Here is a 17618-nt window from a genome sequence, read left to right on the forward strand (position 1 = left end):
GTTTGTAAACTGCTGCCTCGTCCTATTTCCTGCTCACTGGTCAAGAATTAAAAAAAAACCTTCACAAACAAAAAATAAAATAACTTAAATGTGCCAGCTCAGCAGTTTTATTGATCAGTGTCATTCGCCTTCATGTCATAGGTTTTCATAGATATTATGTTAGCACAGGTACAACACACTAAATGTGTAATAAATATATTTCAAAATGAATAGTAAAGTGCCTTGGGATTAATGTTCTGTACATTTAAATATATATGTACTGTATATACAGAGGCGACTTTTAAATTACCTACCTAATGGGGCTACACATTGAATGCTTTTTTGTATTGATGGTAAGAAAGTCATTCTCTCCTTATCTTTACTGACCTGTGGAGTGCTTGGGTGGCCCTCAAATTCATACAGCAATCTCATTAAGCTCTCCTTATTTTTAGTAAAAATGATGCATGGTTAGGTGTAGCTCAACAGAGTTTCTAAATATTCATTCAATCACAAGTAGGCTGGAAAGCAGCAGAACTATGGTCAGGATTAGCAGACCTTTTAGTTCATGCGGGGCTCTGGAGAAGGGACTCTGATGAGAGGACCTTCTTGGGACAGGACGTCTAAGGACCAGCCTGCATGGGTTCTGCACCTCCTCTAAGGTGATCTGGACCTCACTGGGCTGGCTCAAACTCAGCTGATCACGGACCTGGGGGGAAATACAGCGAGACAAGAGAGGGAGATGATGCACACTAATGTAATAATACACACTGTGGAAATTTCCCACCAAACATGAAGCCTTTTATCCTTCATTATATCCAAATCACCCCTGTGGCCAAGAAATGGAGTGAAAGCGTGCCTTTAAATTAGTTACCTACCTTTCATTTACCAGAGAAGGTTGTTCTTTGACATAAAATATATTAATCTTATAGCTCACCCTCTCCACCGCCTCAAACACTCGCAGAAAGTTATTTCGAAGGACATCAGCCAACTCATTCTCAGTCCAGTTCCTTTGCAGGAGTTCCTGGATTAGGGCGGGATACTTGGACACATCATCTAACCCCTGAGGAAAGCTGTCAACGAAAAACACATTTCAAGACAGATTTTTGTTGTGTAAAATAAATCACTCATTCTGAGGGTTTTCGTGTGACGAAGTACATTAATTATAAATTATGAAGAGGAAATAATAATATTTGACACATGTAAATATAGTTTGTTTTGTGACATTCCTGTTTGGACTAGATTGTGTCTGTATGCAGGGGGAAAAAATTCTGGAGCAAATCTACTGCACCAGCTCTCTCTTTATGCCTGTTAGAAGTAAAAAGTTATTGATTTTTACCATTTTTCAGCCTGCTGACAGCTCAGACAGCCAAATTGCTGATATCATGACAGGCTAACAAAAGCACAGCATTGATCTGGAGAGTGCCAGAGACAAGTGTGTACCTAACTGGTATGAGCTTTGTTTTATTTTGTTTTCTCTGCAAGTTGTGTATCTGAGGATCCCAACTCATCCTAGTCATGGGATGGAAGATATGTAGATTTACTGTCCCTTAACTTAGTGCTTCTAGCTATCTGTATGTTGTGTTAGCATACGTTGTGTTATATTTCTTACCTCGTAGCACCTTCAAAGTCCCCTCCAATTCCTATCGACTCAGCTCCAATCACCTTCTTAATGTGATCAAAATGGTCTGCAAAACCCAGGTGGAACAGTAAATCAGCTGCGATATAAGAAATACAAACTACAGATTCACCTCCCAACAAAAAAAAAAAGACTCAACACGGAAGCCTCACCAGCGACACGAGAGATGTTTGCTTCGTCGCTGCAGGATATGAATTTGCTGTGGAGATTCACCATGATCAACCCATGTTTCTTTTTCTGAAACACAACACACAAGTGTCACTGCCAAGTCTAGAGAATGAGAAGAAATACAGAGATATAATGTACAAATACATTTTCCAGACACAAATAACCTTTATTTCTGTCTCATTTACATTCACTAGTTGTAGTGGTAGATGTGGTAAACATCAGGTTTATGCTCGTCTTATCTCAAACACCCTGTAACCCTGTGCTGCGGTATGTAACAGACATCTGCCAAAATGAAAAACATGCTTGCTCAAGAGGGATCTGAGGGGGCCAGAGTTGGGTTGAGGTAAAGTAAGAGAAATAAATCCATGTTACTACATTTTATTGATATTTAGTCTTCATCTACGGCAACAACAGGTTCATATATTTTACATGCCAAGTTTATGTTTAGAAGCAAATCAGAAAATGCAATGGATTTCCTGTTGTTTTTTGGATGGATGTTTCTTACCGTTTCCATGGTATAGAAAACACTTACGGTAATATATTACACATAACAACCTATAATATAAATATTAAGAAGAGTTAGAAAATGTGTGATTACATATATTGTTGGTAGTTGTTCAGCAGAAACCGAGAGAAATTGATTAACTTAACTCATCCTGGCATGGGACTACATTTCTCATAGTGTTGGATAAATGAGAAAAAGTGCTAGTGGTGAAGGAGATTGATCTTCAGTTGTAAGCAAAGTACAGCCTGCTGTATATAATAAACAAATGATCTGGACCCGAGTGGGAGTAGTGAAGAAGTTAATGAGTTGGTTAAACTGAAGCTGAATGAGGACATGGACTAATGGTGGCTGAAAGAGAAATTCAAAGAAGGGTTGGGGGAAAGAGACAGAAGTACAGAGTGCAAACATTATATTAATACTACTGGTATTTAGTTGATACTTAACTTCAAATAGACAAACAGTACATTCAGGTTTGATTCTTTGATCATCAATTTCAAAACAATCAAGATAAGAGTCTCATCCATAGCACTCTGCTGAAAGTATACTAGAAATCAACAAAAGAGCTGTTGGATAAACACTGTGGAGCTTAGGCTCGTAAAATTCTTGTAGTGCCTTGTTCTCACTGCTTAAAATATGTTGGAGGAAAAACACTCACTGTGAAGCATTGCTTTATGTTGGAAACTGTACCAAACAGTCAGCTGACTTGCAATCACTCTAAAATATACAAAATGCCCTTGAGCCACTGTAGATCTTAAATCTCACCCAGCGTGTCATTATCAGGCTTTACATGGTTGTGCAGGGTATGGTGAGATGAGAGCAGACATTGGCAGGAAGCAAATGGTTGTAAAAATGGAACAGTACAAATACAGCAGAGAGATGTTAACTTGATTTCTTGATCCTGCAAATATACCATTACCAATTATACTGACTGTTAGTGGTCTGGACTCACTGTTTATTTGTGAAAATCCGTTCAGAATGTATTTATTCGGTTTCTACACAAAAAAAATCTAACTATGGAAACAAATTGCATGTTCTTCGTCAGAGGTATAAATGAGAATTATAATTAATATAACTTAATCAGTGACTGGATTGATTCAATCAAGTAAGTAAACAAGCAATTAATCAGGAAGTGCTACCCTGAGCCTTCCACTTAGCACTTATTGTATTCATACTAGCTTGTTGCACTTATTGTATTCGTATTACTTATAGCACTAACTGTTTTTCTTGTTTCTGCACTGTACTTTGGCTCTGAGTTATGCTGTGCTTCATGCTCTTAGATGCTTGTTTGGAAAAGGAAATGCACTTATGACTTCTGGTGACTAGTAGTTCTTTTGATTACCAATGTTGAATGCACTTATTGTAAGTCGCTTTGGATAAAAGCGTCTGCTAAATGACTGTAATGTAATGTAATCACGCAGCGAATTCATTTTCTCACCAGATCAAGCAGCAGCCAGTCTGGTACGTTGCGGTCATGGCTGCAGATGGAGAAGGAAGATGAATGGCTAAAAATAACTGGCGCCTTAGAATGCTTCAGCGCGGCCCAGGCAGTGTCCCAAGAAGTGTGGGAAAGGTCCACTATCATTCCCAGTCTGTTCATCTCCTCCACCACGGCCTGCAGAAAACACATTCAAAAGGCATTTACAGTATCATGGCAAGGAAGGAAGTCAAATCATAACAATAACAAGATCCACTTTTTTTGACACAATCTTTTACTGGAATGTCTCAAGGTTGAAAAATACAGTTTTCTTCTATATATATATAATACAGATGATTCTACGCTATTTCTATTCTAAAACTCTAAAATGTTATTTGAAAAGGCAATAGTCACTATTTACAGAATTTTAAGAAGAAAAAAGAATCACAACATTTTAATTCTATGTCAGCATTCATTTATCATTATTAACTGTCATAGCTATCAAATGTTGGGTTTCTCACTTTAAATCAAATTGAATCTTCATCATCACCTCAAAAAAGGCCAGCCGAATCCAGCCAACATGCTTTGTTCAATGTGATAAAAGAAACAAGTTTTGTACAGTCGTTGATATTACTGATACTAAACAATAAGCTTACCTTCCCAAAGTGTGTCAGGCTGTTGTTCTGTCTTTGGTAGACATCATAAAGTTTTGAGGATGATTCTGCCCTGCATTGAAAAATAATATTTTCAAAACTACAAATCATGACAGTGTTGTCTTGTGAATCCCCCACTACCATAAAATATATCCAAATACTGCTCCATTTAGGGCATCTGACCAGGGGACCTTAACCTACATGCAAAGTCAAGTTACAAAGGGAGCCTAAATATAGGTTTATTTGAATAAAAGGAAAGAAATAAAATGTAAAACACAGTCGACCTTTCCATTCAGTCAACCCTGTAAACAAACCCTCATACGACAAACGAAAGCTAAAGGTAAAGCCGTAGTTCTGGTTCAGGCAAAATCATCCTATGTATCCCTAGTATTGATTCTCTGTTGAGTCATGTAGCCATCATTGACTTTCTGCATTATATAAATCATATGTGACATCCTATAGATCTCTTATTTACCACGGTGTGTTGCAGGAATGTGTCAGGGCCATGGAGCGCACCCCGAGCTGGTAAAACATCCGCAGGGCTGGCAGGCTGCTGTCAATGGAGTGGCCCCCCTCAACACTTATTAGACAGGCAATCTTATGCCTCATCTCAGAATTCCTCAGCTCTGCAGTGACAGACACACATTTATTTCACATACTGTACGCACAATATCCAAAAATGAACGCCTCAGGGGAAAAGAGCAAGACACAATTATTCTTTTGTGTTAGCGAGTGTGTAAGATTCCATTCTTCAGTAATGACGCAAAGATATTACTTTCATGTCTCTCTTTGCAAATATGGACTGTAAATTATGTATTCACAAATCACAGGATTATGGATGTACATTCACACTTGAAACAAAAATAGCCCACTCATTTATAATTGTAGATAATCAACTCCCTCTTTCATCTCCATAGTGGTTTTGTGGGTAAATTGCTTGGATGCCGTGCTGAGGTGTACTATACCCTGGGTAGATGTGGCCAGTTCAAAGTCCTGGTACTCAGTGCACATGCGTCTGACCACATCTATTTGTTCCAGAGTCAGCCTCACAGCATCCTTCTCCTGGGCCCCACACATCACATAGACCGCAAACATCTGACAAAGGGACGGGTACATGACACAAGAGAGCCAGAGGGGAATATCTAAGTTACTGAAGTGCCTGTAATTGGTTTGATCTTTCCACAACATACATTTATAGCAGATGCTGTTATTCAAAGACTACTCTCTGGGACAACCTACACTATAGAACTGGTCAGGAGTGAAAGACTGATTGATTAAATTGCAATACCTGTGCCTGTACATGGCCTGCTTGGAGTCGGGTGATGTCGGTGGCCACTTTGCTAACGTTGTAAAGGTCAACTTGGCTCAGCCGATTGTTGTGCAGTATCCTCAGCTGGAGAGGCAGGTCATTATGACTGACCGGTGGAGAGAGAGAGAGGGCGTAAGGAAAATGGAAGTCACGAAGAGGCATTTCAATCTTAAATGCATTGATTCGTTTCCATGATTGAAAATGATGTGCAGAAGAGACAATACACATGATTTACCCATCAATAAGGGGGTATTTGGACATTAAGTCATGCACTCTGTCTCTCTCAGAGTATCCAGATATCAAACAACACAGGGAGGAGAGAACCACAAGATGTCCAAGGGACTTCATCCAGATTCCGCTTGAAGCACTGTGTGCACTTTTCCTGGAAAGCATATTCTGAGAAGAGAAAACACATCAGTGACCGACCTGTATATTACAGTGCGTAAGTCATGCATAGCATTTCCTATTTTGGATATATAATTAATTCAGGAGTGAAACTCACTGCACGTGAGTTCCAATAAGAGTTTATACATATATATACACAACAGCGGGAAACAATTCAGTTTACACCGCGATGTACTTACTTGCTAGGTCGTTAATAGAAACTACTGCATCAACAGTGCGAACTTTCCAGCTCTCCGCCTCAGCAAAGTGTAGAACAAACCTGTACAACACTGACAGTTGTGCTGACTGATGCATTCAGGACATGGCGGAAAAAACAACAATTTACAGTTTCCGATATTCTACGTGTTAAGCATATAGGCACATATGCTGTCAATAGAATGGCAGATGGACTTTAACTTCTACTACTTCCTTCTTATTGTACCTTCTTCACTTTTAAAGGCTATACAAGCATTGCGGTGAACGAGTTAACGATGGTTACATATCAGATAAACAAGACTGTAGAATTTACGAGGAGCACCTGAAAGCACCGTAGAGACCTGTGGATTTAATGTTGCCATCTGTTGGCCAAATAATGAAATCGCTACCATTAAAATACTCTCAGCAGGCTACAGGTCCAGTTACCTACTTACCCACCATGCGCTCAGCGTTTTTACATTCGTCACGTCTGCAATGATGATTACTTTGGAGCTACCATGTTTGTATTTTGTAAAGGTATTTATTCGTTAAAAAAACAAACTCCACGTGTTTGACGACACCGAGCCGTCATTCACTCTTCAAACGTTCAAATACTGTCCAGATTTCCAGACCGCGTGTCGTCACAGAAAATGCTTAACAATGCACAAAAACATGGCACTCAGGTGTGACACCTAATGGAAGCATGGCCTCGGAAAGGGACACAAGTAAGTCGAAAGATATTAAACACACAGGTATAAATACTTCTAACGGAATAAAGATTGATGTAAATTAATAAACTTATTTGGAAAAAAAGTCCATCTTGCATTTGGCCAATTTTGCTGACACCCACAAGCTGGCAGTTATATAATATCCTGCCATCGTCCTTAATTGGCTCAAGCTTACACGTTTGGAAACAAGTTAGGACTATTCAACTCTTTCTGTTTTGCTACAGCTAACCTAAGTAGACCCATCTCACAGCAGACAAGTAGGCATGAAGGTAAAGAAAATGCACACGTGAGCGGTCATGCTGCTGTGTTGAGAGGACATTCAGTTGGTTATTGTAATGTTTAATAAGGAGGTTGAGGATTTGTGTAAGGCTTCTGAATGTTGTATTTTGTCTAAAGCATTAGGGAGTTTGTTGGCCTTTGGGTCACTTCACGTGGTAATATAGCACAATACTTTGATATCAAGACAACCTACTTCTTCAACCCATAAAGTCATGGTTTTGTTAGAAGGTTGAACCAGCAGCTCCTGAGGCGGGTTGAACTTCCTGAGCTGGTGCAGGAGGTGCATATTCTGCTGGGCCTCTTTTCTGACTGTGTCTATGTTGGGTGCCCACCTTAGGTCCTGGGAGAGATGGTGGATCGCAGAAACCAGAAGGATTCCACAGCAGACACAAGTCAAGAGTTTGGCATTTGGAGCACACGACAAAACCGGGCGAGAACAACATTCCGAGGTAAGAGTGCATTTATCTGTGAAGGTTGTTAAATATTGATGGTTTTGACATCCCTCTAATGCTATTAGGTGTGTTTTATACATCGCCCATTTAGACTGATAAACAGCTACAGTGCTTCAAATCCACCAACTAAGAGTTGTGCACAGATGGCACAGTATTTGCACAAGTTTGGTTCTTTAGCATTTAGTGGTAGTGGAGGTCTTAATGGTTTATAAGAGTAGTGATGGAAATGGTGATCGAATTAGCTGTTAATGTGTTTGTGATAATTGTTTTTTTTGCTTGAGTGGTACTTTGGTTTGCTTTGGAGAGAGGAAAGCTTTTGCCTGTGGTGTGTAAATAGTGCATGCTCTGTGAGTGCATAATAACAAACTGTTTAGGACCACATGTTGTGTGAAACAAGGATGGCAACAATTTGGCATGTGGTATTTTATTTTCTCATGTAAAGGATTCTTGTTGCCATTGTAGCATTCAAAATCAACCATCTTCATACATTAATTCCCATCATAGTTACCATTCCTGGTCTGTGGGGGATTCAGTATGATCACAATGGCCACATAGTGCATCCTTGCTGCTGTAAAGGAACTAAGATGGGGAGCATTCTGTTTGCAGGATATTCTATTTTGACTAATTTAATAAATATCTGTTGTCTAATTCAGAACCACCAGTCCAAATGCATGAGGTGTATCTGGAATGATTATTATTTTTTTTGATATGTGGTAGGTTTTCACTTTGTGCTGCCAGAAGCCTTAAGTAAGCGTAAATACATCCAGGCACCACTCCACTGGAGCAATACATGTACCCGGTCAGATTACATTGCTCTGCCTTAACAAGAATCGTTCCCAGAAAGATACATCTGATACTGTCAACTGCAGCTTTCAGTCAGGCCTGAATGCAGAGGTCCAGACCACAGCAAAACAACCTCTGCTTTTACATGCTTTCAAACTTGAAATGCTCTTGTGTTTAATGAATCCGGGGTGGATTGTGCAAATTTGAATGAGTCCGTGTTGATGGGGAGCATTGGGGTGCCACAAATGAATTTCAATTAATTTCAGCGGGAAGATGCGAATCCTGATTCTGTGGTCCACCCACTGAGATCTGGCCTTGTAGTCTGTAATGAGGAGAGTGATTCGGCTCTGATTGGAGCGCCCTACTGCTTCAATGGAGTAATCACAACTGTGTTGATATTACGCCACCAATCCTCCCACGGCGCGGAGTGGACCCCCAGCAGACACTGTTTGAATTCAAATTAACGAAATCATTTAGTCATATTGTCGACCTAGCTGTGGAATGTGAATGGTAGCACTAACAAATACAAATTCATTACGTTTTCATTGTTTGGTGAGGGAGCTTAAGCCACATTCTTGTCATAAGTGTTGGTGTTTTTTTTTTTTAAATAATGTGGTTGAAAGTACAGTATGGGTGTCAGGGTTAGGTCACTGTCAGTTCACCTTTATAAAGAAAGTGTTTTCTATATATGACGCTTTCTTTAACATCCCTAATGAAACTGTGCAGAGATAGCATAACAGAGAAGCACTTTGAATCACCATGAGGAAAAAAATAGGAAATGCCACTGGCCTTGTGTGTATTTTACCAGTAAAATAAATTGTGGAACTATAATTGTGCTACTTTTAATAATAGTTTGTAAAAAAGTACATTGTTGATGACTGCAAAATGACATTAGAAATGAGATTCAGAAAGTCATGTCAAAAGTTTATCACTGTTTTAATCAAAATGCTGAGATGATTAAAAGGTCTGGAGCATGGTATTGAAAATGAAAATGGGGCTGTGGAGAATTTGATGTTGCTGCTGCTATCACCTTTTTTTTTTTTAAATACTGCTTGTGATTAACACTGAAGGCCAATTCTTGTGAATGCTGTACACACTGTTTGGAATTCTGTGATCCTTAATGCTATCTTTCTCTCTGTCTGTCTTGATGGCTGCAGCTAGATAGAGTACTCTAATAATCCCAAAGGGAAATTGTTGTGTTACAGCAGATACTTCATGTAAATCACAAAAACAAACTAGAGTCTCTGCCAAGTGGGTCTGCAACAACCACCTTTGTAATGTTTGTTTGAATGAGCACAACCCACAATTGACCCTTCGATAAGTCCCACCCTCGAACGCAGACCGGCCAATCATAGCGTAGTTTCATCCAGCTCTGACGAAGGTCTCACAATTAACCAGCTTTGTCCAATAGACTCATGAAATCATCTGAGATTTATTTTCAGGCTGGTTTTGTGGATTTTGAGCTAGTTATGGTTTAACGTTGTGATGTAGTGATACTCATCATCTGAAGAGGTTGGAAGGAGATATCATTTTCTAAAATGTTTCTACGTAAAAATGTGTGGAGCTAACATTAGCAGTATGTGTGTTAGCATATCATTAACTAGCATTTGCACTTTTATCCTACACGAGTTACCGAAGGTAAACTGAAGAAACACATGCTGCTTTTGCTTTTTCAATGATCGTAACGGTGAATACATACCTTGAAAATAAGGAACAGAGTTGTTCCTTATTTTCCTGGTTTTCTGTCCTGATCACCATGTGACACTGTGATCTGTAGGCCTTAGCTTTTATCTTCAGCTTTTTAAACTGTTTTCGCCGCTGAATCAGTTTGATATCCCTCAAACACACATTTTCGACCCTTTTATCTGCTTCTCTCTGAAATCAATTTTTTTTTTTTTTTTCCAAAGATTAGATAATATTATTAAGTGAGTGTAGTTAGTAACAGTGTTGGCTTCATGGTAGCTCTGACAACTTGGCAGAATAGCGGTGGGGGGGGGGATGTGGCTTACTCATCGTGGTGAATTTGTAGTTATGAATTCCTCTGTTGAGAAACTATTCAGGCTGTGTAATTTTTAATAACTGTTGTATAAAACCCAAACCTAAAATACTTAGTTAGAGAGAAGTATGTAGAGAGGTGTTATCCCATTTCTGTCCCAAAAGTAAGCTGCTTAAGAAAACTACTGTGCTTTCTATTCGATGATTATATTGATCGCACTTTCCAATTACACAGATAAGACCGAGAGGCAGCAGCTGTTCATCACTCTATCAGTACTGAGTAGAAGACTAAAGAATGTTAATATGCAACCCAAGTGCACTGCACCTTATGCTTGGATGGTTTTCACCTCTGAACACAGCCAGTATATTAGAACAGTTCAGTCACCATATTAATCACAGCATAATTGCATTTCCCCCACATTGTAAAGCAGTGTGTGTGTGTGTGTGTGTGGGTGTCTTTCCATTCTTACTTTTATTTCACAAATATCGGTTAATAATAAGTGTAGCCTCTCCTGTTTCTCATCAGTGCCTTTTAGAAGTAGCTCTACAGAGTATATTATTATGAGTGCTTTCCATAATATAGAAGACGTCCTTTATACTTTAAATTTGTTAAGCTAATTAAATCTGAAGTCCTCTCATTATTGCAATGGGGAGGCAATGATAATAAAAGGGTAGAATGTAGTCTTTACACTTGTTGAAATTAAAGACGGAGAAAAAGCAACATTTTAGTGGGCTGGCAAGATTGCCATTAAACGATAACAAGAAAAACACTGCCCACAGCTCCCATTTGCTTTTATTAAATGCCGTCTTATAATGACTTATGATTACAGATATAATTTATTCTGTGACCATTTAGTTTTGTTGTGCAAACCCTTTAGTGCTCAGGACAATAGATGTCTGTCAGATATATCAATAATGGCATCCTTGAGTAAAGAGGTGTATCTTTTTTTATGTTTGACTTTGAACTTATTCCCCCACCAGAGGGCAGCAACAGTCAGAATAAACCCTTGTTGATTTTCTTCACTTTTCTTAGCTCATCCCTACTGTTCGAAAATTACCTATATAGTAACTAACAGATGCATGCATGTTACTAAATACATACAACTGTGCACAAACAATTTAAAGAGCAGGGGAAAATCCTTGGAGCAAATGTAATTTTACCTCAATTTGCAATCTGTCAAAAGCTATCCAAATTCCATGTTAGTAACCACTAAGTTGTGTTTTAAGGGGATGGTCTTTACTTACTGTAAATATAGTTTTCCCTCATTTTCAATCGGGACTTTTGAAAGAATGCTATAGACATTTTGGTCCCTGAACTTCTCATTTCTTTTGCCCTGGATTCTGGCAGCCCTGTAGTCAGTGTTCATTATCTGCTCTTACAGCTTTGACTTCAGCACAGCAATTACATCCTCAGCTGCGCTGATTAATCCAACATGGAGGCATTTCACAAAATGGTTTTGAAAAGGCATTTCCAGACACTTACCAGGGAGTAGCTATGGCACGGCTTGTTTATGCAGATAGACCACAGCCAGTCATATTGCAATAAGATGTTTTCAATAGCTGCTTAAGTGTTCTCTTAACCTCTAGTGTATAGTGGGTAGGAAACAACAGACTGTTGGGAAAGTGATTAATTCAGCCTATTTTTCTCCTGACATAAAATGGAGGTCTGCCTGATGTCATGTTTGGGTAATGTACGGTTCTCTTTTGTTGAACATATTCCCTCTATGGCCATTCGTTAATATGTCTCCACTGCTCTCTGCTTAACTGCTTAACCTTCCCATTCTCTCCTGACAATCACATAATCAATCACTGTCCCATTACTTGACAAGGCAGACAAAGAGAGTGTATGAGTGAGAAAAACCTTTTGGCCTGTCTCGACAAGCAAGAGGAATGTCGACTTCAGAGGGCTAACACAGGCAGAAAACATAGGCCCAGTAAATATTCAATTTAAAGGATTCCCAGATAAGGCGAGTTGAAAAATTGAGGCAGCACCCATTCTTCTAGATAAGAGAAGACGGAGCCATCTGGAGGCTGGGAGATAGCGAACTCCCACACCATCCCAGAGACCTCACTCTCATCTGCTGCAGCGGCAGAGAAGGAAAAATAGAGTGCCAACACTTTCATTATGTTAACTTCAAAATGAATTTATTCACATTCAGTGCATGTAGTTATTGGCTTTGGTAAACAGAACGTTACTGCTGTGCCCGCTATAATAGATAACAATGTAATGGTCAGTCTTAACATAATGCTGTAATGATTTAATAACTTAAACTATTTAAGATATATTTAAGATATTTCTCTGCATTACCATTTTGATGTAATCATTAAAAAATGTTGTATTTGTTCTGAAACAATGTGATCCATTCAATCAATCCATTCGAGCTCCACTAACAGTTACTGCGAGAAAAATAACGGCATTCTTTCACTGAAATTGTCCAACATACATACTTGGTGGGGAGAAATAGGCATCACTAGTAGTCTCTAGAGTCGCATCCACCCCAAATGATCCGTATGGAACATTTGATGCGCTCAGTTTAAATATACTGAATATATATATATATAGTTCAAAGTAAACCAAACTCAAATGGTGCATTTTAGGCCCAGGCCTGTATCTTCTTCAAATCCACCTTGACAACATCTTTGAAAACACACAATATTTGCAAAATGGATCCTCAGCTTGTGAATAACCTTGTCCACATCCTTATAATGCACTTTGTTGACTCCTCCACCATGCTATTTCGTGCCAGCCACATCGGATTTAGCTTTGGGATAATGCTTTTGTCAGTATGTTTTATCTGTTCTCTCACTCAGGTACGCTATGCTGTTATCCCTAATTACCCCCACCGCATTTTACACTTGGCCCAGAATTCTTAATGCTTGATAACAGATGCAGGTCGATTTGAAATTTACTTATAGCGGCATTATCTTTTTGACCCGCATTGCAGACTGACTGTCCCAAAGGCTCTTGGGTGAAAGCTGTTAACTCTGTGATAACAGCGACCTGAAGTGATAACCTTCCAGCAGTCTCGAGGACACAGTTTGCTACATATGTGCTGTATTGCAGTCGCAGCATTTCTTATTCAACCTTGGGTGCTCTGCTGTGCTCTGATTCACTTAATGGGATCGAGAGGGAGGTTAATCACTATGTCCACCATAGACTGTTTAAAATGCTGGCTGACCATTATGAAATATTACGATTTGTATTCCTTTAAAAGATGAATTTGAACGCTAATTCTGTTGAAGTGAACTCGACTTTTTTCTCCTTTTTTAAGCTGTAACTGAATTGTCTCCCCAGTTAGGATTCACTTTGATTAATTTACTTTAGGAGGCCGACATCTGCGTTTGCAGATTTTCATTAAGATCAACATAAAAGCTTCAGACAAGGTTCCACTTATCTTAAGTTATTATCCCCAGAAGACATGGTTGATTAAGTGGAAATAGCTCTTAAGTATTTGAATAATTCCCAGAAAGGATTATTTTGTTTGTCTTGTTGAGGACAACTCTTTAAAAGGTATAGAAGAAGTTTTTATGTATAGAAATCTTTAATCCATACAATTCAATACATACTCTGCCAGCTTTTTTTTTTTTTTTTCCTTCTACCACCGGGCATTCTGCTCGGAGTTCATTTTTGACCCGATTGCCATAGTTGTCTGCAGCATCCAGTTAAGCTTCAGCAATCAATCAGCGGTACCATTTTTGCAACTAAAATTATATCTAAATGGTGTGGAAACACAGAGGCAATGCATGAAAAATGTCAGCAGCCATTTCATTAATGTCAGGCAACTTCAATTGCATATTGTTACTGTTAAAACATAGCTCTTTTTAGACCACATTGTTCAGCATACAATTTTTCTTGAGAAAAGCTTGAATATAGCCTTGTGGAAGAGGTACGCTGTGCTATACAATACAATACAATAGATATGGTGGGTGGGTAGGCCTATCAGCTGAAGCTGAGTATAGCTTGTTGCCTTGGTTTCATATTTTACACAAACAGTGTAGTGTGAAGCTCTGTCAAGCCTAGTTTTAATCCCTTTCTCCACTGTGTTGTGTGATGTTATGTTGTTATCTTAATGATAATCGGTGCCTGTATTTCTGCCCTCGGCATTTCTGTCAGGCTGGGTTGGTTTAGGAGCTGTGCCTTATCAACAGCTTTGTCATTAAATCAGCTTTTTCTACAGAGAAATTTCACTGCCGTTATTCTTATCAACAGATCAGCACACTGTGATTTTCTGTTCAATCAGAGCTTTGCAAATTCAATGATGTGTGAGTAAGAAAGATGAAACAAAATTTCCATTGGAAATAAACCCCAATTTATTTAATTTTGTGTTCATGAAAGTTAATAATCAGACAAATAAAACAGGTATGTTTTGCATTTGTCATACATCAATGGCTTTCAACTTTTTTTATTTTATACTCTTGGGTCTACCTTGTGCATTTTTAGAGGCTACACTTAAAGAGTAGAGGAATAGTAATGATTGCAACATGATGCTAATAAATGATTTTGTCCACAGGCTGTAGATAGTTTACTGCAAGCAGGAATCTGGAACCTGTGCAATTCATGGCTTTTCTTTTGTCTGTGTGAAATGGGATGTGAATCGCTTAAAAATTTTATAGCACACATCACAGTTATGTGGATGTGAAAGACCATGTTGGACGTGCCCAGAAACACATCCCTTAAATGCTGTATGTACAGAGGCAAGCTTTCAGGTCCCAGTCAAACTGACCTCTGGAGGCTGGAATTGGTACTCAGTTCTTCTGAGAAAGCACTGTTCTGTCTGAGTGAGTGTTCTGATTGTCTCAGCATTGTGCTTGAGTGGAGGGCAGCGCCAAATGAACCCTCCTGATTCAATCCTCTCCACTGTTCGACACCGGTTCAGCCAGTCAGTGAGGAGGGTGGACTGATACTCCTTCCCCGAAACACACTCTCTTACAGTGAGGGAAACCGCTGTATGGCAAAGGTCCAAGAGGTCTCTTGCATGCCGTTTGCGTGGCAGAATTGATCTCCTCTCTCTCGTCCCACAATGCGCTGAGAGTCTCTGGAGGCTGATAGCCCGGTTCCTGGGGATCCAGTGGGTCTTTGGAGAGAAGAACGCTGATGGAGGGCACAGTCCTGTGCACCGTCATCTCAGATGTCCCCCCCTCACTACTCTCCCACACCTCTTTCACCACCTTGTACCGCAGTTTGGTCAGCTGGTGCAGAGAGCCCACTTTCCGTTTCATGATCTCAGCACAAGTGATGGTCTTTGTGACCGCGCGGCCCGACCCTGTGAAGACCACCTGCCTAAGCCCACCACCACCACCACTCACCCCTCCCCCACTAACGCCCTTCTCTCCCTGCATCCGTGCCATGGCAAATCCCATTAAGTTGCGGATCTTACTTCCCTCCTTCACGCGCATCTCCAGCACCCCAGAGGCCAGTCCTGGAAAGGGACAGGGGCTATCCTCCTCAGTTCGGCAGACTTTCTTAAACCCTTCCTGCCCTAGTTTAAGTGCAGGAGGAGGGACTGGCAGTGGTGTTGGCTTCAGCGGGCTGGAAACATTGTTAACCACTGCTTGCTGGCCAGCATTGCTGTAAGTTTGATCGTGGTAGACAGGGCAGGTCCCCGGGGTTACCCCATTTTCCATTTGGATCGGTCTATTCACCTCTAGTCCGGGATGGGGCCTGACAGCGTCTCTGGTCAGGTACTGGTTCTGGCCACTCAGCACTCCACACCCTGGGAACATTTCTTCCGTCTTCAATGCTCCACCGCAATGTTAGTCCAGACGCACACTTTTCCCACATGGAACACAGCTCAACATCATTTTCTTATGAACGTGGCACTTTTCTCTCCCTCCAGTCAACAGCTGTAAAGTTTCGAGACTTCACATAAGAAATATTACCCGTTCCCCAAGAGCACTATCAATGAAGTCTTTAATGCTCTCTCTCTCTCAGAAAGAGCTGGAGAAATAAGATAAATGCCTGACTGGTGAATTAAGAGCACTGTCGGGACTATTCAAGATGTTCTTTAAAGAGCATCTCAATTCCACAAATGACTATTTTGAAAGTGCTCTGGTGATGGATAAAAATAATGAAAACATTTAAGATAAATTTTCCTCTTTCTGCCGTTTGTATCTATTTCATATAGTACTTTTATCCTTAATAGCTGTCAAAGATACAGAGTTCTTCGTTGATTCTTCTTCAACAAAACTTTTCGAAAGAAAATCTAAAAGCTCAAATTAAGACTCCACCTTTTCCTTCGCGATCCAGTCCAGCGCTGTTGATTTTGATCTGCTGAAAATGTCTCCTTCAACTCAAAATTGACCTCTTGGCTTGTCCAGCTGATAACTTCCACCTCCTGTTTTGGACCTCTTGGTGTTTTACTCCAGCTTGAGTAGGTCTGTGTCTCCTCTCCCTGTGCTCATCTTAGCATCCACAGTAGGTGAGGCCAGGGTTGCATGGAGGTCTGCACCTGGGGTGTCCTCCCTAGAGCTCTGTCTTGTCTCCAGTGGTGCTCTGGGAAGTCTGTTCTGTTCCCCACAAAGAGACATAAGGGACAGGAGCTGCCTCACAAATGCTCACAGGAGGAGTGTCTGTGTGGTTGAGGGGGAGCATGAGGGAAAGGGGAGACAGCCCTCTTAAAGGCGCAGGTCTTTTCATCTTTTAGATGAACACCCTCCCCTCCACAACTGAAGCCTGCCATCTGAGGAAAAGGAGAAGGGCTGGGCTACTTTGTCCCTTTAAAACCTAGAACGCAGATCCCCGGCAACTTTGTCAATCTCTTTAGAGGACGTTCCAGTGTGCAATGTACATGACTGATTAAACTTGAGTTCTGAAATAGAGACTCAGTCAACCTTTAAAAATGCATTTTCAGCTACGAAACAATGAATTAAATTAGCTCAGTTATAATTGAAAACATCCTTCAAAGAGCCACTGAAAGTCAGCAGCATTAAATTGCACTGTACTTTGCCTTTATCCTATTAGATGTTTGTGACCATTACCATTTACATAATGCAGCATTAATAGCTTCATTGTTGAGGCAATCAAGTGGCACGGTAAGAATGCCTGTCTTTTAACGCTTGAACTGCTATATTGTTACAAAGCCGGAGAGCCCTTGTGATCAAGGACACAAGGATCACAAAAAGCATAGAGGCATGACTT

The 17618-nt window shown here is 40.1% G+C and overlaps 2 protein-coding genes across 2 annotated transcripts; both read right to left on the reverse strand.

Moving 5' to 3' along the window:
• Positions 1 to 80: 80 nt before the first annotated feature.
• dpep2 (dipeptidase 2) lies at positions 81 to 6306 on the reverse strand. The gene is made up of 11 exons (XM_068730182.1): positions 6249 to 6306; positions 5900 to 6060; positions 5644 to 5770; positions 5321 to 5450; positions 4831 to 4981; positions 4359 to 4428; positions 3724 to 3900; positions 1768 to 1852; positions 1589 to 1664; positions 914 to 1049; positions 81 to 685 (listed from the first exon to the last, which is right to left on the reverse strand). Exons 2-11 carry the CDS (start codon positions 6055 to 6057, stop codon positions 479 to 481), a joined length of 1317 nt encoding a protein of 438 aa, XP_068586283.1. The 5' UTR covers positions 6058 to 6060; positions 6249 to 6306; the 3' UTR covers positions 81 to 478.
• Positions 6307 to 14306: 8000 nt separating this feature from the next.
• On the reverse strand, positions 14307 to 16985 carry LOC137887585 (uncharacterized). Its single transcript, XM_068730677.1, has one exon. The coding sequence runs from the start codon at positions 16202 to 16204 to the stop codon at positions 15362 to 15364; it is 843 nt and encodes a 280-aa protein (XP_068586778.1). The 5' UTR covers positions 16205 to 16985; the 3' UTR covers positions 14307 to 15361.
• Between the last annotated feature and the right edge of the window lie 633 nt (positions 16986 to 17618).

Source organism: Cebidichthys violaceus, unplaced genomic scaffold, assembly GCF_023349555.1.
Source record: "Cebidichthys violaceus isolate CVI_PGR_0920_01 unplaced genomic scaffold, fCebVio1.0.p SCAF_5, whole genome shotgun sequence".
NCBI lineage: Eukaryota > Metazoa > Chordata > Actinopteri > Perciformes > Stichaeidae > Cebidichthys > Cebidichthys violaceus.

Bases quoted from the DNA above. Each gene is read 5' to 3' on its own strand.
- dpep2 (XM_068730182.1), bottom strand. From the start codon at position 6,057: ATGCTTTCCAGGAAAAGTGCACACAGTGCTTCAAGCGGAATCTGGATG. The intron at 5,451-5,643 runs GTATTGCAATTT...TCCCTTTGTCAG, and splicing joins CAGGCCATGTACAGGCACAG to ATGTTTGCGGTCTATGTGAT. The intron at 1,050-1,588 runs GTAAGAAATATA...TTTCGTTGACAG, and splicing joins GACTTTGAAGGTGCTACGAG to CTTTCCTCAGGGGTTAGATG.
- LOC137887585 (XM_068730677.1), bottom strand. From the start codon at position 16,204: ATGTTCCCAGGGTGTGGAGTGCTGAGTGGCCAGAACCAGTACCTGACC.